This window comes from Leuresthes tenuis, unplaced genomic scaffold, assembly GCF_036924035.1.
Source record: "Leuresthes tenuis unplaced genomic scaffold, fLeuTen1.0.hap1 SCAF_4, whole genome shotgun sequence".
In the NCBI taxonomy this organism is placed as follows: Eukaryota; Metazoa; Chordata; class Actinopteri; order Atheriniformes; family Atherinopsidae; genus Leuresthes; species Leuresthes tenuis.
Window position 1 is genome coordinate 16,490,147 of NW_027325358.1, and position 25,958 is coordinate 16,516,104.

The following is a 25,958-nucleotide window of genomic DNA, read 5'->3' on the forward strand; positions in this document are numbered from 1 at the left end:
AATAATGCAGCAGAGATCACTAAACAAGCCTCCCTATTAGGTCTGGCATAAGTCTGATTGGATTCTGCATAGACGGCAATTAGTTCCACAGTGGATTACACCGTATGTGAACAGTCAGCATTGTATCTGCTGTTACTCTTACCCTTTCTCTGTCCAGCTGGCGAGCAACTCGAAGCTCCCCTCGCAGCGGATCAATGGTGAACGGGCTGCCTTGGTTACCGTCCACGATTGAGTAGCGGATGTGATTGAAGGACGAGCCGTCGGAATCCTCGGCCATCACCTTTGAGTCAAATAAATGAGAACATCAGAGTTAATCAATCGACATCTAATGAAAAAAGGCTCGCATATGTTCAGACGGCGTCAGCTCTAAAAGCTTCTGCGTCATCAGTGGGATGCCAAACAAGCAAACAACTCCATGCCAAGTTTGAAAGGATTATTTCTCACCCCCCCACACACACACACACAGAAGAGTTTGCATTTCTCTTTTGTAAAGTGCGATCACAGCACTTGAAGTGGGAGGAAAAAAAAACCTTGTTGTCCACAGACGTACCAGGATTTTGCAATTTCGGCAATAAAATCCATTGGCTCAGCTGTTGGAAAATACCTCCCACCCCCAACCATCTAAAATGACCAATTTGTTTAGCTGAGTATTAAATTCTAAATGAAAGACAAACAACAGTGTTTCTCTTCATCTTAACTTTATCTCTGATTGTCTGTTTGCTGTTGCATGAAGATACTTGGGAGATCAAAGCTTTTTGGAATCGGAACACACAACAATCAGAACTATTTCTTAGTCAACTCGATCATATAATAGCTTGACATTTGTTAATGGTAGTAATGGATTCATTCGATTACAGCTTTTCTAGCAATTTTCTTGCAGTGTTCAAGACACTCAGTTCTACTCTCTTTCATTTCACACTGTCCTGAATGCTTCATTTGACTTAAACTGTTAGTTAAATTTCACCTCCAAAACTAAACCAGCCCTTTTCCATCGTATCAAACAAAACAACTCATCAAGAACATCGTGTTTAATCAGTAATGAAAACGATCGGGGCAGTTGTAGCCTCACAGGTGCATTATCCACCATCCTTCAAACATTAACACGCATAACATGAAAAAAAAACCCTGCATGGTCTTAAAACTCATGAACCATTACATTTTCAAATGTAATTTTCAGATTAATATTCTATATTCAATTACTACGCGCTGTGTTTTTTTTTGTAAGCCAAAGAAGAGTGAGACGGAGATCTGCCGAAGTGAAAATATCACAAGCAAGCGGTTAAAATGCCTTATCCTGGATGGGAGGCTTAATGAGAAAATGCGTTTTAATTATAGTGTTTGAGCATGTGTGTCAAACGCTGCTCAGGAACAAGGGTGCAGCGAGCATGAAGAGCAGTGGTCCTAATTTAGCTTTCCCACCAGATGGTGATTTGCCACAGGTGCAGATATGTGATAGTGTATTCAGTAAATAACGGGCAGCCAGGAGACGGGCCGTGAGGGGGGGGGGAAATGTACTGAGACTGAGACTGAGAAGGTGGATGAACTGACAGGCTGAGCTGGAGGAAAGCTAAGCGATGAAAAATGCCTAACCCTGCGAGTGGTTTCAGAGTAATGATGTGTTATTTCCACACAACAAGCATCTGCTGTGTGCTATAGAAACATGTCCTTAAAGGCAGCGTGTGCATCCTTACAGCCACCACGGTCCTTCCCAGCTCAGTGTCCTCGCTGATGACGGTCGTGTAAACGTCCTGGCTGAAGATGGGCCGGTTGTCATTGACATCAGTCAGGTTGATGTTCACAGTGGCCATGTCACTGAGCGGTGGGGAACCACCATCTGTCGCCTCTATGGTAATGTAGTATTCATGAGAGACCTCATAGTCCAGCGCCTCGATCACGAAGATGTCACCTGAGAGCAGACAGTAGAGAGGCAGGGATTTAGGGAGAGCTGCCGCCATGATACAAGAGCTTTTACCTCATTGTTCTATGCCGTCCAAATATCCAAACAACAAAACAAAACAGCACTTTGATACCCTTTTAAAGCCAATCCTCCTGATGATGTGACAATCACCAGTACATCTTGCAGAATAAGTTGCTCCTAGAAGCTTGCAAACACTGTCAGCTAGAAAGTCTTAATGCTAATTTTAACCAGTCCTGGAAAAAAAAAAAAACCCAGAGTAGCAGGCTGGAAGCACATATATTTCTGTCGTAAAGTTGGTTATCTTAACAATGAAGTCTTTGGGGAACAGCTGGAGCCAGCACTAAGTATCCATTTTAGGAACAGCAGTTTTCTGTGTTCATTTTTCAGCGCTTAGGTTGGCACTTGGTCACCGCTGGCACGAGAAAATAAATGTCATTTTCTTTTTCCCGGTGGCGTTGTGTGGCACTAATTCAGCCAGCCGATCGCAGTTCAGCCTGAAACAAATTCACCTCACAATCCCAGATAACTAATCAGAGCTTCTCGTGGGTCGAACTTGCACATGTTTCCGTTTGAACGTATCCACTATGCCAGGGTATCTTGTTCCAGTGGCAACTTAGCGAGATAATGTTACTGCTGGAATTCTGACCGATCAGCCACAACAAAATCTGAAAAAAATGATTAACCTTGCTTTTACATAAGCCCTGCAGAGGTCATATGAAAGAGGACTAAAAATGAATTAAACAAAAAATGAAATTGCTTTAAAATAATGCAGAAATTCATGTTGTATCAACAATGAGAAGCCATTTCCAATCTGAAACAAAGTAACCTGCATCTAAAGCTAAAGCTAAAGCTAACAGGTTTCCTCTTTGCACCATAAAACTCAGTGAGGTAGTTTTTTGCATAAGACACACAGACAAACACTTCAGAGGAGGAACACTGGTGCACAGCAACATTACCAGTGCGGGGGTCCACGCTGAACATGCCGTGCTCGTTCCCGCTGATGATGCAGTAGGAGATCTCTCCGTTAGCGTCGGCGTCGCGGCTGGCTGCCAGCACCCTCAGCAGCTGAGTGCCCACGGCCACGTCCTCGGGCACGGTGGCTGTGTATTCGCGGTGCTCAAACACCGGCGGGTTGTCGTTGATGTCGAGGACTGACACCACCACTGCGCAGAGCGAGGACAGGCGAGGAGAGCCCTGGTCACTGGCACGCGCCTTCAGCTCATAAACCGACTGCACTTCGCGGTCCAGGGGGCGCGCCAGGCTTATTACACCAGTGTGCTCGTCGATCGAGAACGATCCTTCAGCAGAGTCGGCCAACGAGTAAAGGATGTCACCATTAAGACCTGAAATGACATAAAAAAGGTTTAGTCTGGTGTTTTTTTTCCCCTTTTGTTTATGATGTGACTGCTTTCAGTTTACGATTCGTTTCAGTGTCTGACCTCTCTAATCTTGCTTCGCAAGCTGCTGAGGACGTTATTACCGACGGTCAAATTGATGGCCACATCAACAGGAATAACTGCTTTTAAGTACAGGGTATAATAAAGCCCGATGGCTCTTATGTTGGCGTAGTAACTTTTGAATGCTTCAAAACGGCACCTTCTTATTTGGAGTTCCAAAGCATCCATCTTTCACAGAGCCTCTGCTACAGGAGGTGTATACATCTAATCTACCCCATCCACATCACTCATGTCCTCCCACAAGCAAGACGTTTCCAGAAACAAGACAAAGACTGATCACATTAATATCCATAATGCTTTACTGCAGGTGGTCTCCATTTGCAATATGCTATTATAGTCCCATTTATCAGGTAAGTGCCCCCCATCCTCTCCAGATCCCATTATCACGCTCGAGAGACGAACCCTGCTTTTATGGTTTCTCATCACTTTCATTTGGTCTGATCAGTCATAAGATGATGGCTTAATGATGGTTAAGAGAATTCCATTGAATTATGATGGCCTATATTGTCTCATGATGTCCATGATGCTCATCTGATTCCCATGGCTGGAGTGTTTTATATCAAGCAGAGCTGGAAACATTTTGTCAATTCATTTGCGACTCAGTAAGCAGAAAACCAACGGGCAGCTTGTCACAACAATTGTGTGCCATTATCTAAAATTGTAGAGACGATGAAATAATAAAAGTAATCATTACTTGGAGACTTGTGTCAGAGACGATAACAAGAAGCACATCTCATTACGCAGATCTCAGTAATGTTGCTTTTTAAGACATCCTTCTAAAGGATTACAAGTCCAAACAGGACACTCTGACACAGCGACAAAGTGGGCACCGTAGGAAATGATTAAATTCCTCCACAATGCCACACTTTTAGAGACAGAACGAGACAAATAACATTGCGGGGATATCCTCTCCAATCCAGGTGATGCCATAGAGGACAGAGCAGAATCAGAGAAGGAATTTCAAAATGTATCACATATCAAGGGCACCGGTCTGGGTCTGTGTCTCTGTCTGGTTTGTAATCATCCCACACTGATAAGTGCCGCCTCGTGGAGATTGTGACTGAAGGCTGAACTGGGGAGCGGCTATGTGGGTGAGTTTCAGACACAGAGGGATCACAGAGGCTGCGGCACAGCGACCCATGCCAAGAATGAATCCACTCAGAGATAAGCAGGGAATATGGAGGATAACGCAATGCTTTCTGTTTTTTCTTTGTGGTTTCATATTTTGATGGTTGGTTGCAAAGACAGCTGACTGCAGCCTGTGTTAACTGGGTCAAAGCTACATGGCATATTTTTTTTGGGACCCTGCCTATTCATTTGGGACCAGCTGGCAGTGTTTTAACCTTGCAACTAAATAAAAACTGCCACAAAGATACTTAAAAAAAGACAGCTCCCTATATGTGCAATAACCCATGTGTGGGATAAATACAGATCAAATCCCTTTTTGCTTTCGCCCACTGTAACTAACAGTTATTGCCTTCGGTTAAACTGTAGTGTGCAACTTGTTTAGAAGTAGCATTGTCTTTGATATTCAAAATTTAGAGCACATTTTGGGCCAGCCAATCCTCCGCAGAGAGATGCTTTAATGCCAGCTTTCTTTTCACCATTTAACATTTATCTCTGCTGGATTTTCATTTCTAGCATTCCTTTCATTCTATCAGGCTGTCAGCTGCCCCCTCCCCCTCATAAAAAGGGGGGAGGAGAACAGAAAGAGACAGACGGTGTCGATTCTCTGTCAGTCACCATCTGAAAAGGCTCTTAAAGCTTGGGGGTCCTGCTTCACTAAGCTCAGAGTACAAGCTGGAAAAGCAGGTCCACCAGAAAGAAGAAAAAAAGTCTGAAGAGACTGTTAAATAGCCTGATTTAAGCTCTCAGACCTATCCATGTGTGAGCTTCTAAGAAATTGTCAGTGTTTGCTGGAAGGAGGAGACGCCTGAGATAAATATGCGGCCACATGGTTTCGCACAAGGCAAATGGAAAATTGCAATCATCCCTTTTGAGAATTTAGCTTGAAGAGAGAAGAATTTCATTAGAGTGTAATGGAGCTTTTAATTTGAGGGGTTGATCTTTCATAAAATTTCACGTTTTCTTTCCCCTCTTCCTTTTAGCGGGTTGCATTTCCACAGCAAAACGTTAATAAGTGCACAGCGAGTCGGCTGAACCATGATGAATATGCACGAGCCCCGATGCTAACGACTGTTTCTGAAGTATACTCTTGAATCACCTGAGAGCACGGTTTTATTGTGACCTGGGGCAATGCACTGGGTTGCTGTTAATTGCACTTAAGCACATTGTACAGGAATTTGAGAGAGTCTTGTTTAGCAATTAAATTTTATTGCTGAAAAAAACTAAAGCTGAGTTAAAGCAGATTTCTGTGAGTCTCCAGCGTCTGTAATGTCTTTCTACGAGCTAATTCTAACATTAATGAACATAAAAGAGAATTTAAGTCTTTGAAATGCCCTGTTAGGGACACGTAAACAAGCAATCCAGAACTTCTGTCTCTGCTTCCTGGTAATAAGACAAAATACACAAACAATGGCATCTTCTGCTTACTGTTTATCATTCCTGCACATCGCTTTCTTTTTTAAATTGTCCTCTATCTGACTGCCGGGTCTTCTTTCTCTTTGAAACACCAGAAACTTTCCTTCAGAACTCTCATGGCTCTAATGCAGGTTCCGTGATACTCACCGTTATTGTAGCCTGCCATCCTTATGGTGCTCTGGTAAATAGTGCTTATTTTGCCAGTGCCCATGTGCGCTTTAAGTGTGGTAACTGCATTGTTTCTAAATGGGAACCTGGAGTTTAACTGACCATTCACCAAAACGCTGCCTTAGACTAAAACAGTGCGGCCGAGCTTCAGACCTCTCCTCATGCTGACTCAGTATGTGGCTGAAGACAAACTGATGTTCAGCATTTCAAAGCGTATGAAGTATATATATTTTTTCTTTTTAAATCTTCCTGAAACTGAAGTCACTAGAACTGGTGATCCAGGTCTTATTTGTGGATCAATGAAGACGAAAATGCGCGCCTTTTTTCCCTGTAACATCCTTTTCTTGTAATAAAGACCCTTTTCGCAGGATTCTTGTTTAAAACAACTCAACTGTTAACATTAAAAAAATAAACTTTAGTCGAAGAGTTTCTCATGAAACTGGAATCAGTTTAATCAGCTGCATAAATTAAGTGGCTGAAATAAGAAGCTTTCGGGGGATAGTTGAAATGACTTTATTCTGAGGGGTAAGCCTGTCCTCTTATGATGAAGTTTGGCAGCTGAGGGAGGATTATGTAACACTACTGTGTACTGTAATGTGAGTCAACCCTCTGTCAGTAGGTGATGGATTAAAGTTGTCATTAATCTCAAACAAACTCAGCTGAATAAAAAGCAGTAAAGTTGCCCCGTACTTTAACTGCTCTATAGCAGATTTAACTTTAAACTTTGAATGAATAGAAATAGAAGGGAAAAAGAATCGACTGTAACAGGTCGCTGTCATCATCTGATTTTCTGTAAAGGGTGCCGAGTCATTAAGAATGATTAGGAACAGAATTTCTCACCAGAATCAAGATCGTTTGCCAGCAGTTTTGCAACAAACGTGCCCGTCTCAGTGTTCTCAAAGACTGTGATGGTGTAGGGGTCGGATGAGAACTGTGGCAGGTTGTCGTTGACGTCCTCCACCGTGATGTGGATGTCAGCTTCACAGTACCGCCCTCCTCCATCCATCGCTCGCACTTTGAACTTGTGTTCATCTTGCTCCTCTCTGTCCAGAGGTTCCAAGGTCTTCAGTTCCCCTAAAGTCATGCACACATACTTCACTCAGATATGCATTTGTAACTAATTAATTAACTAAGCATGTACACTTGAAAGCACTGCAACCCGCCTACTTCCTCTGTCTAATAACCAAAAAAAAAAAAAAAAACTACTAGGGGCTTTCAAGAGAGAAGCAAGGGGAATGAATAAGTTCTCGAAGCACAGGAGGAGGTAATGAGAGGCATAGAGAGGGGGGTAATGAAGGAAAACATGAGAGCTGGCAGCAAAAAGCAGTTTGAAAGTGTCCTAGGAAGTGAGGCAGCCAATATTACCACAGCCTCTCTGGAAAACTCCAGAGCCTGTTGGCAATCCTAATCTGCAATAATAGAGTTCTGCCCTGGAAATATAAGGAAAAAAAAGCATTCCATTTCCAAAACAGTAGCACTGGAAACTTAATACTGAGCTGTGCCATAAGAAAGCTGGATGACACTGCTGCCCTTTTCTCTTTCTGTGCGACTGCAAACGTGCTGTGCAGCTGCTGAAATCTACAAGCCCACTTTGCTCTGTGTTTACGCTTTTATTTGGCCTTCATTTTAAAAGCAGGTTGGTTTGATTACCAAGGGTTGTGTTGACTTTTGATTGCGTTTCCGCTTTTCACCCCAGCAGCTACTTGGGAGGTCTTATTTAGAACGTCTCCCGGAAGGAATCGTTTCCAGAGAAGTTTAGAAGTTTGCATCTCTGTACTTTAATGCCACATCAAGGATTTCTGCAGTCCTGCGTGGGCGGATGTGTTCTGGGCCCTTTTAAAAATGAATAGGCCAACAAAAACTGGGTAAAATTCTGCTCTCCCGCTGACGATAAATCATACAAAAACATCTTGCAGCGGGATCGCACATTTTCTATGTAGAATTTTAAACTGCTGTCACACCGACCTGCTTTTTAAGATTTTGTTCCTCAAAGTTGAGGCTCAGGAGTATTTCATGACAGCCTGTAACGCGACTGTCCCACACACTGCTCCTTAATTATCACAATACCATCCAACACAGATGGTATTGTGATAATTCAGTCAAATTATTCATATAGAATCTATTATTCGTGACGTTTTTTTCATAAAATATCACACGATTGCTGCCCTATTTTGAACAAATGCCCGTTACTGCATAGATACGCACCTGTGTCAGAGTCAATGATGAACAGTTCGGATCCAGCTCCCTGGAGCTCGTAAGAGATTTGGGCGTTTGAGCGGATGTCAGCATCTGTGGCAGAGACCTGCAAGATGAGCCTGCCAGCCGGGGAGTCCTCTGGGACGCTTTCACTGTAGACAGACTGGAGGACGCGCGGAGCAACAGAAAAGAGGAGGAGGGGGGAGGAAATTGAAGTGGATTCCAGGACGAAATGAGCACAACCAATAGAAATCACCACAAGTGGACAATACCTTTTCACAAACTGGGTCATTGTCATTGGCATCCAGCACCTTGACCTCCACAACGGCTTTGGCAGTGAAGATGCCATCACTGGCAGTGATGTTGAGAAGATAATTGTCCGTCACTTCGCGGTCCAGGGGCTTCCTGACAGAGACTTTCCATTCATTCTGAATGTGTTCAATGGCAAATTGGCCGAGCGGGTCGCCTCCTGTTTGGTGATACAGATAGACACCTCTGTAGCACAGCCAACGATTCAGAAGCAGGACCCGGCCGGAGCCATTAATAAGCTCTATCCCACTAAATCAGTAATTACTCAAACAAACATATTAACAAATGCAGACTTATTCACAGCTACCTCACAAAGCAAACTGTCACTTCCAAAGCAATCATCACCGGTACACAAGTAATCCGGCGAACCAAGAAAAAAGAGCGTATCTGTTACATAACAATACAGCTAATTTCTAATTCCTCTTGATATTTACAGACCTGGCACAGTTAATCACACTTGCTAATTGGCACCGGCCTTTTCCCCAGTCTAATTAAAGGTATTTCTTTTCAGACAATCACACATTTATGTTGCATCGTGGCCAAAATATCTATCAAGAGCTTGGCCAGATTAGGAGACGGTAAGACTGTGAGACGTTCAAAAACATTTGATATTATCATCATGTGAAGCGGCATGAACTGACCATCCCCCTCTGAGCTTTGTTTGTAAAAACTGTGACACAAAAAAGGAGCAAACTCTGAGCTAATTGATTGTTATCAGTTTAGAAAACAGTAACAACCCACCTGTGATGAAGTAGTTCACTTGTTTGTTAATGTCTTCCGAGTCGCTGTCTGTGGTGCTGAGGATGGCTATCACCCCGCTGGGAGGCGGGTCATCTTCACTGACTGTGCCCTTGTAGATCTCTGCAGTGAAGCGCGGTGGGTTGTCGTTCACGTCGGCCACCCTCACCTCCACCGAGGTGCCGGTAATGTGTTGAACCGCGTCGCCTTGGTCTGTGGCAAGGACGGCGATTGTGTATTTGTCCGTGTTTTCGCGGTCCAGCTCCTTTAAGGTGGTCACCCAGCCGCTTTCGCTGTTTACAGCAAACAGCTCAGAGATCTCCTGTGAGTTCCGCTTGGGGTCGAGGCTGTAGACGACACGGCCGTTGGCTCCAGAGTCCAGGTCGGTGGCTTTGACTTGAATCACTTGAGCACCGCTCGGGAGGTTTTCCACAGTGACAGCCTCGTAAGGGTCCGCTTCAAAGATCGGCTTGTTGTCATTGACATCTTTCACCTGGACATTCACGTTTACAGATGCAACAATCTCGTTATTCTCATATTTGCTTTGGGCGAGCAAAGTCAGTTGGTACCATTTGGTGGTCTCGTGGTCAAGGCCCTTTTGAAGCTTCAAGGCCCCACTGTCTCTATCTACAACAAACACTTCATCCTCATTGCTCTCGGGGGTGTTGCCTTTCACAAGGCTGTAAGCAAGTGGCTGCTCGCCCTCAGCTTGAATCACATCTATCTCTGTCCCAATGGGAAGGTCCTCAGCCACAGTGTACCGATAATATGGTTCAGCAAATTTGGGAATTGGTGTTTCTGATGAGACAATCCTGATGTAAACCTGGACAACTGAATGCTTGGGTGGGTTCCCAGTGTCCTTTGCCCTCACAAAGAATGCATACAGCTCATTTTCAAGTCCAATGAGGCTTTCTTTGGTAATAACGACTCCAGAGGTTTTGTGGATTTCAAAATTCTCCCCCACATTTTCGACATCTGCTTCGAGTGAATACTCAATGTCAGCATTACTCCCCTCATCCATGTCTGAAGCTGCAATTTTAAGCACAGAGGTTCCTCTTGGAACGTCTGATGCAATAGTGGCTTTGTACTCAGCTGCTCGGAATTGCGGCGCGTTGTCATTTGCATCCGTGACGATGACATTGACAACACAAAAGCCTACATTTCCACCACCATCTTGAGCTCGCAGGGAGATGGGGATAACCTTCTCAACTGTATTTTCACGATCAAGGCTTTCAAGAGTGAAAATCTCTCCTTTTTCGTTAATGGAGAACTTTTCTTTTGCAAAGTCATTGACTATCTGGTAAGATATTTGTCCATAAATGCCATCATCTTCATCAGCCGCCTGTGCCTCTGCTACCAGAGTACCAACGGGAGAGTTCTCGACTAGCTCTACCAAATAGTCCGTCTGGGAGAACGTGGGGTTGTGGAAGTTGGCGCCAATAACTGTCACCATAACGAGTGCTGAGCCTCTGAACACGCCATCTGACACCGACACATTAAGACTGTAAAGAGGCTGCAAATGCGGCCGGCGGTGGTTTGAAATGACGATGGCACCGGTTTGTTTGTCGATGGCAAAGTTTTGTTCTTCGTTTCCAGAGATAATCGAGAACTCCAACCTGTTAATATCTGAACTGTCAGCATCCGACGCCTGGACTTGACTGATAAAGTGTCCACGTGGGGCTAATTCGCTGATGGTGGTTGTGTAGGTGTGCTCTGTAAACACGGGAGCGTTGTCATTCAGGTCAGCGACGTCGATCGTCACGATGACGTCGTTGGAGAGGGCTGGAACCCCTCCGTCCACTGCGCGGACTCTCAGCTTGTGTTGCTGATTCTCCTCGTGATCGAGAACTTTAGCTGTGGAGATTATTCCGGTGTCACGGTCAATGGTGAAATAATCCGAACTCTTCCCCCTTTCCTCAACCAATTGAAAGAATACTTCCTTGTTATTGCCAGTATCCGAATCTTTGGCATCTACCTGCAAAATCGATGTACCGATAACAGAGGCCTCAGAAATATTGGCGTAATAGGCCTTTGACATGAACACAGGGGCATTATCATTTACATCCTCCAGTATGATATCAACAAACACCTCAGAGTGCGCTCCAGTCAGGGAGTCTGTGGCTCTTACATTTAACTTATAGGCAGGATGAGTCTCAAAGTCCAAAGGCTGGATCACATGAATGACTCCAGTGTTGAAATCTATTGAGAACTGTTTGAAAGGATCTCCCTCGGAGATGGTGTACACAATGCGAGGGCCTTCAGAGTCATTGGCCTGCACATGGAGCACCGGGGAGTGTAACTGCATGTTTTCAGGGATTTCAATGCTGTAAAAAGGCCTCTCAAATACAGGCATTGCTTTGTTCACCACTGTTACTGGCACTTCTACTGCTGCTGAGAGAGGTGGTTCTCCATTATCCTTTGCCACAACAACAATGATGAAGTCTGTGTTGAGTGAGTCTCTCTCCAACTTCTTTTTGAGCAAGATTTTACCATGCTGGCTAATCTCAAAGTGCTCTTGATGCTCCTTTAGGTAATAATGAAGATCTGCGTTTTGGCCCACGTCTTTGTCCACCGCTGTGACCTGTCTTATGACGTGGCCTTCCTCTGCGTCCATTTGGACCAGGGCGTGATAGGGAAGGTTCACAAACATAGGTTTGTTGTCATTTACGTCCTCCACGATCACAGTGACTAAAACATGAGCAGCATCTTCAGTTGTGTCCTCTCCAGTGACCTCAACAACAATGTCATATGTGTCTTGTACTTCACGATCAAATGGAATGCCGGTTGTTGAGATAACCCCAGACGTGCGACTGATTTTAAACCTGCTGTCAGGGTTCAAAATCCTATAGAACAAAGGCTCGTTCACTTGGTTCCCAATGGCAGCAATGACTGCTAGTGTTTTCTTGTCAGAGGAATTTTCTTGGATGTAGGCTTTGTAGGACTCCTGGGTAAACTTCATGTTGCTCCCCTTGTTTTCCTTCACACTGATCTTCACAGTTGCAACAGAGGCAAACCTTCCATCAGAAACCCTAACCTTTAATTCATATCTGCTCCTGAGCTGCGTGACGTTCTGAATAGAGATGATGCCTGCCACCGGATCCATTCTAAATTTGTCACCAATATTTCCCTCAGAGATGGAGAAGAGGAGTTTGGAGTTAGGCCCAGAGTCTGCGTCTGTGGCATTAACTTGGATTACTTCCACCCCTTTGTATGTTGGCACAATAATGGCAGTTTCGTACACTTCTTGACTGAAAACCGGCGAGCAGTCGTTCACATCAATCACTTCGATGGTCACGTTGGCCGCGGTCTCTGCAAACAGTCGCGGCGTTCCTAAATCATGGACCTGAACTGTGAAGTGGAAAACATTCCTCTGTTCATAATCCAAAACTGTTGTGATTTTGATGGCTCCAGTGCTTGAGTCAATGGCAAAATAGTTATGAGCAAAAGGCTCAACAATTTGATAAATGAGCCTGGAATTCTGGTCACAATCAACATCAGAGGCACGGATGACAAAAGGGGTGTTTTCCTGGGTTAGAACGACACTACCGACCGGGGCCAACTCACTGATTACGCCCTTGAATTCCTTCTGGATGAACACTGGAGCGTTGTCGTTCTCATCCTTTAAATGGATCATAAGTGTTGCGTTGCTGGCAAGTCCAGCCATGTTTGTGCCCTGTATGACGAGCTTGTATTGAGAGATGGTCTCATAATCTAAAGCTTGCTGTGTTACAACCACTCCTGAATTTGGATTTACATCAAACGCGTTGTTGATGTTGCCCTCTTTTATTTGATAGAAGACCGACGACTGGCTGAGGGCTGTGATGGAGCCCACGAAACTTCCCGGAGGTGCCGATTCACTGATTTCTGCGGAGAACTGATTCTCAGTGAATCTGGGGGCTGCGTTGTCAGAAACTGTGACGACAATATTGACAACGGTGGTCGTGGACTGCGGTGGGGTGCCGCTATCGGATGCCTTTACGATGAGCTCAAATGCCGTCTTGCTGCTGCGATCGAGTTCTTTGGCCACTGTGATTGTTCCAAGGACCGGATCGATAGCAAAGGAGTTTGCAACATTTCCTGCGAGACAGAAAAGATGAGAGAACAACATATTATTTTCCACACGTTGAACCAGGAAGTTTTAACATTGTTTGCTATTCCCTCCCTAAGGCAGACTCAAAATAAAAAGCATAAATTCCTCTCAGCTATTTCAAATATGCATATCTCCAGACAACAGACTAACTACAGCGTGTGTCTTGCTTCTTATTGTAGGAGAAAATCATCATGGGAAACTCTGAGGGATCCGCCCATCTCCCACACACTGGAGATCCTCTAAACAAAGTTTTCAGTATTTCCATGGTCTTTGTAAAATATTTCATTCATGAGCAGGATCCAGTGGGCAGCAGGACTGATATGACTCATGCATTCTTAATGGGCTGATTTAATGTATTTTATCTTACAATGAAGGCTTTCTGCTATGAGTTAAAAAAAATAAAAAATACCAGGCAAGAGCGACTCAACTGACTTACACAGTAACTCAGGGAGCGTTTACCTGATTCTATGCTGTAGACCATCTCTGCATTGTAGCCCTTATCTTTATCAAGAGCAGTGACCTGCAGCACTGCTGAGCCTACGGCAGCGGATTCAAACACACGGCCAGAGTAAGGTGTCCCTATGAACCAGGGTGCGTTGTCATTGGCGTCTCCCACGTTGACAATAACGCGTGCAAGATTCCTCTTCACTGGAATGTCCTGGTCTCGAACCTGGAAAAAAGAAATTGATAAAAAAAGTGAACCAGGAGAAAAACAGAGGAGCATGAGGGCCTCTCGAGGGACATTTCATCCCAAGAGTAGCATAAGAAAACAACAACCATCACTTGATTTCATGGCTTCTTTTTCTAGCTTAAATGGACTATTAGGTCATATGTAGGAACAGAGTTAGCTCTGGGACAACATCGTTCATTTGTGAGTGCTTACTGATTCGTACCATGACAGTGAGGACGTGACGATGCATGGTTTCATGATCAAGCGGCTCAGTCGTGTACAAAGTGCCCGTTCCTGGGTCCAAGCGGAACTTTCTCAGGCTGAAGGGATCCGTGCTGCTCAGGAGTGTAAAGGTCAGCTTGTTTTTCTCATCTCTGTCCGTAGCGCTGATTTGCAGGACCTCGGTCCCGGCTGGTTTGTCTTCGGGAACGTTCGTAACATAAACCTGATTAAAGAACTCTGGCCGGTGGTTGTTGGTGTCGATGACACGGATGAGCACCTAAACGAGAGGAAAAAAAACATTCTCCGGTCATTTCCAAAATCACGCATGTGAAAACAGCACCGGGGAGTATTAGTGACTAAAGTATTTAGGGACTAAAGAGTATTTTCTAAATTCAGACGTTTCAGAGGTTAATGGACTGAGTGAAAAATTGTTTTTTCTTCAATATCGTTGTAAGGCAAGGCAAGTTTATTTGTATAGCACAATTCAACAACAAGGTGATTCAAAGTGCTTTACAGAGACATTAAAACAGAAGAAATAAAAAGCATGATTTAAAATTTCAACAAAAGAAAGAAATAAGAACAATAGATAAAATCAGAAAAATATATATATATGACAGATAAAATGAATAGTTAAAATATGAGTCCATTTTGAAACTCAGCTTTCAAATGCAGCTGAAAATAGACTTTAAAACCTGGACTTAAATACACTGAGTGTTTCAGCTGATCTGAGGCTTTCTGGGAGTTTGTTCCAGACATGTGGAGCATAGAAGCTGAATGCAGCTTCTCCATGTCTGGTTTTGACTCTGGGAACTGATAAAAAAACAGATCCAGATGACCTGAAGGGTCTGGAGGGTTCATAGTGGGTCAGGAGGTCACTGATGTATTTTGGTCCTTGACCATTCAGAGCTTTATAGACCAGCATCAGAACTTTAAAGTCTGTCCTCTGATGGACAGGCAGCCAGTGTAAAGACTTCAGAGCTGGACTGATGTGCTCCACTTTTTTGGTCTTAGTGAACAAAGTGGGATACGTTTGAAAAAGCATGCAACAGCATTTCTCTAATAACCCAGTGATTAGAACAATAGACGAGCATCTGTGGTAAATACAGCTAAAATTCAGTCTTTTCATCCTTTTCTTTCACACACACACACGTTTTAAACTTTATCTGCAATAATAAATATGACATAATCTAAGTTAATACATGCTACAATGTAGCAAAAGCAACACTTTGATGCCTGTGCAGGAGCAGCTGATTGAGTCGTGTCCACGTTGTGCAGATTTACTTTTCTGACAAGCAACCACTCAGATTCACATCTGTAAAGCAGTTTGTTCACATGTGATTTTCGCTTTGGACAGCAAAAAAAAAAAAAGGTCTACGTGTGTGTTATGTTGTTTTTTCTTCTTCTATATAAACAAAACAAAGAATTTACCATTCCCAAACTGTAAAATTCCACCGGGAGCTTGTTTTATCAACAGCAGCCACTCGTCTACTGGACTTCCGACAGAGGATTATGGAGAGCTGCTGGAATGCCATCTTTGCTTGCCAGACCAGCGAGGGGCTTCTACCGTTGCCAAACATGGGGAACAAAGGGATCAGCCCAGATTAGACACCTGCATACCAGACACCAGGGGGTGATGTCCCATAAGGGAACGGTGGAAGTTGAGCTGCTTGGTGCAGGGACACTTAAGGGGGCTGTGGACACAAAAGCCTTGACCTGGTGACAGCTCTCTAGCTAACCAGGGTTTGTCAGATCTCTGCTCAAAACAACTGTCCACTGGCTTTCGTGGGCATAATACTGCTTGTTGAGCGCTGTGAGATGATACCAGAGACAAATATAGACTCAACCTGACAGGACTGATAACATTCACAATCTGTTGTGTGCTGTGATGTTGGCATGGCTGCTGAGGCTCACAGATGTCATCTTGCAGGGGGAGCGCTGGGATGCATGCTGTCCGTCGGTGCTTGTTTTCCGTAACTCTTGTGTCATAAACAAACCTTATCACAGGGCTAATTGGGACCCGTATAATAAAATGAATACATTTCTATGAATTGAGACTAACTCGAGGAAAGCAAACCATCCCGAGCAACCAGCAGCACGACAATCTCTCTCATCCCAAGAGAGCCTTCTCATGTGATGCCAGACGTCACAGCGCTCCAGATCCCTGATGTCTGAAAATCCAGTCTACACACACACACCCAACCTCCCACACATTGATGCAAGCTCATAAAGTGTGCATCTTCACGTGTACATCCACACAAAGAGCCAGTGCAATGTCTCTCAATGTGGCCGGCGTCAGATAACATGTCTTGTGAATAGCTAGAAAGGTGGAAAGGACTGATAGTGCCGTAGAGAAGCTGAAAGGAACGGAACCTGGTCAGTGGAGTTGATTCTGCGATGTACTGTTCCAATTCCTTTTATAAAGCCCACAAAAGGCTATTCACCCCCTCATATGCACGCAAACCTGCCATTCCCTTTGCAAAGAGACTCCACAGCACTTCAAAGGAACTTTGCCCCAAACATCACAAACCAGCATGATGCAGTCTGACTGTGTTAGAAATGCTAGTGTAGAGGAAAAAACTCTGAAGTTTTTTTGTGCAAAGGCTTCCTGAAGGAATGCTCAGGAGGAGAAAGAGTGGGACTGAGACCCAGACGTGGCAGATGGAGATACCAAAGATTAAAAAAGAAGTGCTGTGAGGGCGGAATAAGGGTAAGATAATGAAAACCCAAAGAAAGCTCGGGGAAATGGTCATATGCAGAGAACACGAGTTGGGAGTTAAAAATGAAAGAAATACACTAACAAAAGCAGTGGCTGAGACTGAAATGCAACAGGGTTCTAGATGCAATAATCGGCTTGGATACTCAGGGTAGAAAAAAAATATGTCACTGTGGCCGATTAAACCGAACGTTTGAGTGAGACATAAAGAGAGCCTTTGTAAAGTGGACTGAGACAACATGAGAAACAGGAGACCAAGAACAGATTGTGAGCAGAACAGCTTGAGGTACTTCTGCACAGCCAAGGAGGATGTCATATAGCTGGAGAAGGGGAAGGGAGGCTGGGCTGCATGCCGAGGCTGCCTTGTTGGCACAGCTCTTGGCTATGAGGTGCCCGGGCTGGAATGCGGCTCCCCTTGTCTACATCAGCTGATCCTTCTGAGACGCCTTCAGAGAATTAGGACGGTTAAATGGAAAGCACACAACAGAATGGCCTCAACTGTTTTCTGCAGACCTCCCGGAGGCCAGAATCACCACTGGAGCCTCGAGAGGGTCGGGTTTGTCTGTCTATTAGTTCATTATTAATGTTTACCTCGGTTTATCGCCGAAATTTGAAAATGTACGTTGCGTTTTCAGAAACAAAAACTGACATGAGCCACCTGAATAGTGAGAATCTTTTGTGCTGTGTCCAGAACAGTGCATGAGAGAGCTTTCAGTGAGCTTGCTGTCCTCCTGTGCCATGCGTAGGAGAGGAAGCCCTCCTGCCAGGTGGCAGGTTCTGTACAAAGGGAGGCCACTGGCACCGAGCGATCCAACATGTTCCCAAAACAGGATTAACGCTGCCCACTACCCACAGAGGTCCAGCACTCTTGTTTGCACTTTATTCTAATCTAAACAGAGTAATCATCCATCCTGCAAGCCTGGCCGGTCGGTAAATGCAGAGATTGTCAAAAAGCTGACAATCGTGAAGAAATACAATGAGGACTTGAGAGTGAAAGAGGAGCGGGAGAAGAAAACATTCCAACGAGGTAGAAAATAGGCCAGCCTGTCTGGCAGCACAGCCTCTACATGACTTTGATTTGAGGAACAGATAAGTCAAACTTCCAGCTTTCACGAGGTATGCTGCGTGTGTGACTGGGTAGCTCTAATTTGCTTTGAAAATCCGTGTTAGTTGTTTCAAAATAAACACACAGTCCCCAAAGGAAACTCATTTCTGCTCAGTAACAAACAGCTGATAATCTCCTTCTGCATGTGCTCTCCTGCAGGATGTCTTCAGTGATGCGTTTCATTGTGGAATCACAAAAATGGGGACGCCGACTATCCAACAACACTTTGTTACTCAAGTAAAATGCAAATCATGTTACAGTGTTTCAAAGCAACTGTTTGGCAATTAATCCCGATGCTGTACGGGAGAAAGGAGTTAACAGGAGGTTTAAAAGTTCTCGCTTGCATTAAAAAGACAATGAGTGAAAACAGCAAGGATAGGAAGAGTGTAGGTTTTAGTGATATCTGGCTAAACTGAAGGCTGCAACCAACAGAACACAACTCGCCTCGACCTCAGTTTCCACGCGACAATCCATGGTGGCCACGGAAAATGCAACAGGCCCTTCCTTAAAACCTGCCTTATCACACTGTATTCTAAGTCCTTCAGCTATTTAAGACTTAAAGATTATCTAATTAAGTCAATGGACTGATGCTACGCTGTTTCCTTTATGTCAAATATGCTGAATGTGTGAAGGCTGCAAAGGCAAATATCTATTTCTAAACACACAAAAAAAACAAACAAAAGGATTATTTCTCTCGTTGTCTAAAGCTGGTCATCAAACAGCTCATCAAATTCACGCTTTTCCGTCATCCATAAAGACCATTTTGACACTTTGGATAGAAGAAGTGAGTCTTGTGTGAGATTATAAACAGGAGATGAGCTTAAATGCAGTCAAGGCTTTTGTCTTTGACAATCTTTCATTTGTCTATCAAGTTATTTAAGGATACTGTTATTACACAAAACAATTAAAAGTGCCTTCTGTGTTTATAAAGCTGGTCTGAATGAAATCCTCCTTTTTTTTACAGGGAAAGATTGCAACTACAGTCATCCCGAAAAAGCAGCAGCGCTGACAATTAGACCTTTCGAGTAGGTTAACCTTTAAATGTGATTAATTTGACTTAAAATGTCACCGCATCCCGTAATGTTGAGAGGCTTTTAAAGAGCCCTCAGTTGCCAAGGCTTTTAAGAAAGAGCTTAACAGAGGGGGGAAACAGTAACTGAGGAAACAGAAATTTGGTGGCTGTTTTTAAGGTTTCTGCACTCAAGTGAAGGACCTTCCGCGGATGAGCTCCAAAATGCCAGTGAAGGCGGCGCTTTATCCAAAGCTCAGTGGAGCACAGCAGCCAGATGATGAAAGGCTTTATTCATACAGAGTGACAACAAATAGATTCTTTTCCTGCTACAGTTCTCTGAAGCGCTGCTTTGAGGACAAAGGACAAAACATTTTGAATGTCGCCATTCCTGTATGACCCAAACTACCATGTAAAAACGGTCAAAATCTCATGGACAAGGCATGACCATCTGAACAAAACCCGAAGACAGTTTGCATTCTTAAAGAGCCTTTATCACAGCACTTCAGCTTTGGTATCAGCTGGAGTGCGACACAACGATTCCATATTTAGTTATTTAGCGCTTAACAAAGAAAAGGCTGAACCGATCTGTTGGCCTCAGAGCGAAGGAAGAGAGGGGGTCACTGGTTCAGGGACAGACACAGCCATCGGGAGGAGTTGAGGGGGCTCAAGAATGCACACTTGAAACAAAAAACCTTTGGCTAAACAGTACCATCGTCACAGCGGCTCAGCACCAGACATGAGACAAAGGGGGGGATTGGTGCTGAGTGTTCAAATGAAAAATGCTGACTGACGATATGATGTTTATTTATACAATGTAGTTCTTCCTAAAGCTGAAACAGAGTATTGATCCATATTACTTTTTGCGAGTACATTCATTTGCTTTCTGAGTTTATTTGGTGAGAGGGTGCCTTTTTGTACAGTAAATATGAAAGTGCAGCCATGGTTAGTTTTCTTTCCCATGACGGCCAGAAGCTGGGAGAAACAGCTAATCTGGCTCTGTGGTGAAAAGTACGACGAGCAACTACTGTGCAGTCTTGGAGTCACTTTGAAGTTGCCAGGCAACAGAAAAGTCTCTGAGAAAGTTCCCGAGCCTGGCGGAGAAATAGCCCCTCACGTAACTCCACTATCATTACTTTTGTCATCTTTACTATTTCCCATCAGCACCGATTAATAAAATGATGCTTTCGAAGTGCTGGAGAATATGTCAAAACCTTTTTCTGCCCTGTAGAGGAGATGATGCAGCACAGCCCACAATATCTACATTAAACAGTTAGAATTCAGCCCGTGTTGAGGGCAGTGACAACATCAACATGTACAAACAAACAGGACAGTTTGGCCGCAGCCTCACTCATTACCCTTCTCTTAACTCTGGCTGTTTCTCCCATGAGGAAAACAGAACCACGGCGTTCGCCTCATCAGCCTCCAACCGTTTCATTAGCGTTTTGATTACCTGAGTGCTGACAGTTCGTGTCCCATCTGTGGCTTCCACTGTCAGGTTGTAATTTGATTTCTGCTCAGCATCCAGGGGCCGTGCAACAATCAAGGTTCCGCTGGCCTTGCCCACGTCAAAGCGGCTGTCGTAATTGCCACCTTCGTTCATGGCAAACAGCAGAAAAGACAAAGGGAAAAAAATCTGAGAAATCGTCACACAAACATGAACAAACATGAAATGGGAACACTGACGTGGAGGTGTAAACATCAATGTTCTGCTCTGATAATGTTGAGGATGACCCTGAACACATACACCGACACTAACGCCATTACCTACTGGTTTAGATCTGGCTGCTTACTTAAACATTCTCCCCGACATTTCATGCATCTCACCCAAACACCAGGGGTATGGATACTTAAAGGGAACGTGATGAATATGTAACAATGAGGTTTATCAAGGTGGGGGGGGTCACAGCATCCGTCCCAGGGCAAAACACAAGTCAACCACAACCAACAGACACCACCAACAGAAAATGTCAGATGATCTCTTAATACAGCCTATTAGGAGATCCCAGCAGCTACCTTCTGCTGTACAGTTGTGGTCACAAGCCATCTGAAGAATGTAAAACATCTCAGAATCCTCTATGCCGTCTTGCAAAAATCCAACCAAACAGAACATTCCAGAGAAGAGGGGAAAGCAGTGAAAAGGCACAGAGGGGAAGAGAAGAAAGAGATGTGTCAGTCAGACATTGATTAGATTGAAAACAGGCTTGGAGGAAAGGAGAACAGACAGGCATTTTCAAAGTTGTTTTAAATCTTCTCGTGCGCACAGTGGCACTTTAAAGAGGAGAAGAGTTAGGTCTGAGTCCTACAAGACCCAGCTGTTTAATACATTTCAAGAAAGGAAACAGATTGAAACTCAAAAGGCTAGCGGAAATTATCCATAAAGTTTGCGGCTGATGGGCTTCCTAAACTTTGTCAACATTTTCTGCTTTAGCAGGAGTTTGGAGCAGGCCCTCAAACTGGCTTATTGTTAAATATCTCGCTCCAAGTGAAGCTCCTGCACTGAATTTCAATAAGCGCCATGCCTCCCTTTTTAATGTGCACCCACAAACATCTGGGACAACAACAGCTCTCCCACCCGGAGCCAATTATTTCCTTCTTGCCCCTTTGCATTACAAAAATGTTACTGTCACTGTTGTTATGACAACAGCAGATGCTTAAAAAATGTTTTTTGGAGCAAACGCTACCAGCTGCAACACATAAACCTAACCATATGACCACTTTGCAACTTTGGTTGCTTTTAACAGGTTCGTAAAAGTGGATTACACCTGATGAAAAGCAGCAAATTGTAAAGCTTGTGTTAGCTGTGACTGCGGCTCATAATAACTACAATAACTTCCAATCACTGTTGTCCATTAACTACATTTTGGATATTCAAAATTGACCTGTGACTGCCATGCAGTCTTTTTACAGCCAACACCTTTAACTCTTAATGTACCTAAAGTTGTTTAAGAAGTATTGTCCAAATGCCAATTAATATCACACACATTGTTAGTACTAAGGAGGGTTTGTACCTACAAAGCAATATTACAGTAGTAAGCATTTATAAAGCATGCCTGCACACAAGCAGAATGAGCATGAAAAAAGGCAGTACCTGTGATTTCGAACCACACTGTAACATCAGAAGACTCGGTGGCAACAACGCCCACCATGTGTGCCACCGGATCGCTTTCCATGACGGAAAAGGTGAAGGGAGACTCCTCAAAACGCAGGGGAGCTGCGTCGGCTGGAACTTCTGGTTTAGGAATCCACTCAATGTGCAGACGGCAGGTGGAGGATCTCTGAGGACGTCCGTTGTCCACGGCTTTAATCTGGAAGGCAGGGAATGGACGTCCGTGTCAGACAGAGGTGCGCAACTCCGTCACTATAAGAGTTTCTGTGGAGCTCTCCAGCAGATCATCTCCCTGACGTTCTTCAAAGGTAAACTGTAAAACTATGTGTCCCCGTGAACTCTATCAAACTATTCTGATGAGTAAACTAGAGTTAAAAACAGATTTTGGCTCCCAGATCGACAGATACACACGAGCATTTATGTTCACCCTCATACACAAATTCATTTTTTCCATAATCCTCTGAAAGAATACTTGTGTGACATTGTGACAGCGCAGGCAACAACCCAAATATAACGTCACATCAAAAGCTGACAAATGTGGCTCATGGTAACCGAGGCCCCACAGCAGTGCAACCGCAGCCAAAAAGGAAATATGCGTCCTTGTGATATCTTTGTCCTAAGTAGATTTTGTTGACAGGTGCTGGGAACACACTCCCAAACATTTGAAGTGGATGCTCCTGCAAATGGTTTTTCCTGCACTCGTATGCCGCGTGCCTTTGGGCTACTTAATGGTTCTCTCTGACACTTTCCCTGCATTTTTAAACACAGAAACTAATAAAAAAGGGGGGGTCGGAGAAGCAAAATGTGTTAGAGGATTTCAGAGGAAGAGGAGAGTAAAAGAGTGAAACAATAAATGAACATCTGCTGTAAAAATGTACACAGGGCAGCATGAAGCCCTGGAATCAGATACTCACTGTAAGAATGTCGTATTCTCCAGCAGAGGAGAACTTCTTGGATGACACCAGGCCCGTCTTGGGCTCGATAAAAAACTTGCCATGCTCGTCCCCCTCCTCGATGCTATAGGAGATCTCGGCATTTGGCCCCTCGTCGCGGTCGGATGCAATTACCCGATAGACTGGGTCTCTCTTCATGGCTCTCTCTTTCTCGGGCTTCTCCCGCTCAGGGAGTTGGATCTTATAGATCTTTTCCAAGAACAATGGCCGGTTGTCATTCTCGTCAAGGACCTGGACGATGACGCGGACGGTGGTGGATTTAGGAGGAACACCTTGGTCGGTAATGGTGATCTGAGGAAAATGGGGGGAGAGAAGTCTTTAGACAACGAAATGTATCAACAAGACTGCTAATATTTACTGATGCAGCCAGCTTTAAATCACATCCACTAACTCTCATCAGTTCAGTTCACAAAGCCTCTTTGTTCTCTTTCATAGTCGTAGCTTTGGAAGTGGACACAATGAATAACGTCGAAAAATGTGATTGAATACAATGTACAACTATCCCTGGAATTTGTTAAGATCAAGACGCTCTGTGCTAGAAATCCATCATTTCAAAGCCTAGAATTAATAAAACAAAGGAAGCAAAAGGACGCTTTCTTTCTCCTTCCATCATCCTTTCAAACCACTTCATTCCCACTAAGTTAGCTGTGAGCTAAAATTACAGGCATCTCTTGTCATTTTTGCTGCCAGGGGTTTATTCAAAAACACGCTTTTTATTTGAAAAGAGAAACAGGAGCTGGTGGAGCGATATCGGGCTACTGCTGAAACATTCTGACGCAGTAAAATGAGCCGCAAACTGTCCATCAGATGTGAATTTGTGATTTGTCTCCCGGTTAAAAACTAATTGGACTAAAGTGGAATGTCAGTGTGTGTGGAGCTTCAAACAGCAGCTCTGTGTCTTTTGCTGTGCAAACACAAAATTCATGCCAATTACTTAATAGCTTCAATACTGAACACCCAGATTTCTCAGAGGAGATTTCTCGATTCTAAGATGCATTTTTAAAAATCTGAAGCCAACCCCAAAATGATGGAATGAAATTATAATAAAATAATGATTTTTCTGCCGGGTAAAAATGCACTCAGGGTAATATAAGGAGCCACGTTTCCTGGTTTAACTCTCACCCAATTTTTGCAATCTCAAGAAAAACAGCCAGCCCGGCTAATCGCCAAAGATTTATTGAGAAGCTGTCACCTCTGTGGTCCCACTTCGAGAAAGGGAAGTGAATCACTGAATCTATGCCAGCTTTTAGAGAAACCAGCAGGTTAAGTTGTTGCTGCTGCAGAGTGAGTCAACAACTGCCGACATAAACAACTTTACCAGCGCTCTACCTGCCAAATCAAAGTCCAGGTAAAGGATTCCATGAGTAATGCTCATTCCAGATATGTCTAGCACCAAAAAAAGACCCACTGTTTAAATCTGACATCGTCGAATCTTTTTAAAGAACTGAGAAAAACTAAACGAATAAGCACTAATCTGGCTGCTTATTCATGAATGAAACTGTAGCTATGTGCACTAATTCCAACACTGAGATGGAACTAAACAAGACACTACATCAATAACAAAGGAAAACCTTTTTTAAACTACTTAACATTGGTAATAATTCATCTCAAATAAGCACCATCAGAGGGGATCGCGGGGAAAGCAAGGAATCTCAGCTGTAGTCTGCAGTGGTTGAATTGGATTTGTTTTCTTGGTCTAAAGAATGTAATCCATTTGCCTGTGATCACAATATTAGTAGCTAGTGTGTCTGCGAACAGCACACCAGAGCTAATTCATTTCAATCACATGCATCCATTCAGTCCGATAACACCAGCTGCTCCAACTCTGCTGCTCACTGTCAAGCTCTCACACAAAGATTTTAAACTGCCAGTGAACATTAAGACGTATTTCCCTCATCTAAAGGACCGAGAGCTTTTCTTCAACCTCGAAAGTCCTCAGCATTCGTGTCAGGCGTGACATCAAGTATTACTGGTGGCACTCTAAGGCTTTTTAACATTTCTGCCATGATTTAACATGTCAGTGTGACTTTAGATAGTCGAGTGCACAGTCTGCGAGGCTTAATCAAAAGGAAAGAGCCACAGGCTGACCTAAACAAACAAATGTTTTAGAGTCCCACAAAAAACGGGATCGAGGATTATGTTTCGGAGTGCTGGCAGAAATGTGAGCATTGCTAGCTTCAAGCTGCAAATTACAAAAGAAGGGGAGAACAAATGTCGCAGTCATTTAAAACCATCTGCTAAGTACTTCAATAAAAACAGCCAGGAGTCCAATGCCAGGCACACACCATTTGGTGCCATAGCTTAGTAAAAACTAAAGTAGCGTGTGTTTTCACACTGTGTCTGCAGCTGTCCGTGCTATTCACATGAGCAGAATCAGCTGAATAGGATGACAAGAAACCTGCGTGTGGATGTCTGAATCATACAATATGTCAGTGCTTTTCCTCTGCCTTGTAGTGGAAAATGCAGCGAAACAACTCTGTTATTTGGCTTACTGAATACCCAATGTCAATTGTTCCCTAAAACATCTGTAAAAGTTGATTTGCTTGAGTTAAGTGTCATTCAAAGCACTTCGATGAAGTAGGCGCTCCAGCTCCACACCTCATCAAAACTGCTGTCTGTGTAATTGTGTGCATGTATGCTGTAGCTGCTCGGCTATTCATCGCCATGTGGATCTCTTTGGAACATTGTCTGAAAAGAAGTCAAACTACACAAAAGACAGAGATGCTAAATCAGCGGGCCTTTGTCACTGCTTCCGTACAG

General features: G+C 43.9%; 1 protein-coding gene across 10 annotated transcripts in view; it reads right to left on the reverse strand.

Annotated features, from left to right (window-relative positions):
- The window catches only part of fat1a (FAT atypical cadherin 1a), a 69,599-nt gene that overhangs the window by 12,789 nt on the left and 30,852 nt on the right, over positions 1-25,958 (reverse strand). For 8 of the 10 annotated variants that reach the window (XR_011915380.1, XM_072384822.1, XM_072384826.1 and 5 more), the window contains exons 5-17: positions 23,160-23,489; positions 22,228-22,444; positions 21,153-21,221; positions 20,590-20,729; positions 14,311-14,586; positions 13,877-14,087; positions 9,331-13,404; positions 8,553-8,749; positions 8,290-8,443; positions 6,925-7,158; positions 2,875-3,261; positions 1,692-1,906; positions 143-280 (exon numbers count right to left, since the gene is read on the reverse strand). Coding sequence is in view for 9 of the 10 variants with exons in the window: in XM_072384822.1 (XP_072240923.1) it covers positions 143-280; positions 1,692-1,906; positions 2,875-3,261; positions 6,925-7,158; positions 8,290-8,443; positions 8,553-8,749; positions 9,331-13,404; positions 13,877-14,087; positions 14,311-14,586; positions 20,590-20,729; positions 21,153-21,221; positions 22,228-22,444; positions 23,160-23,489 (6,642 nt within the window). In the remaining variant the exon portion in view is untranslated. The remainder of the gene's footprint in view (positions 1-142; positions 281-1,691; positions 1,907-2,874; positions 3,262-6,924; positions 7,159-8,289; positions 8,444-8,552; positions 8,750-9,330; positions 13,405-13,876; positions 14,088-14,310; positions 14,587-20,589; positions 20,730-21,152; positions 21,222-22,227; positions 22,445-23,159; positions 23,490-25,958) is intronic. The other 2 variants (XM_072384827.1, XM_072384825.1) reach the window with 1 other exon arrangement.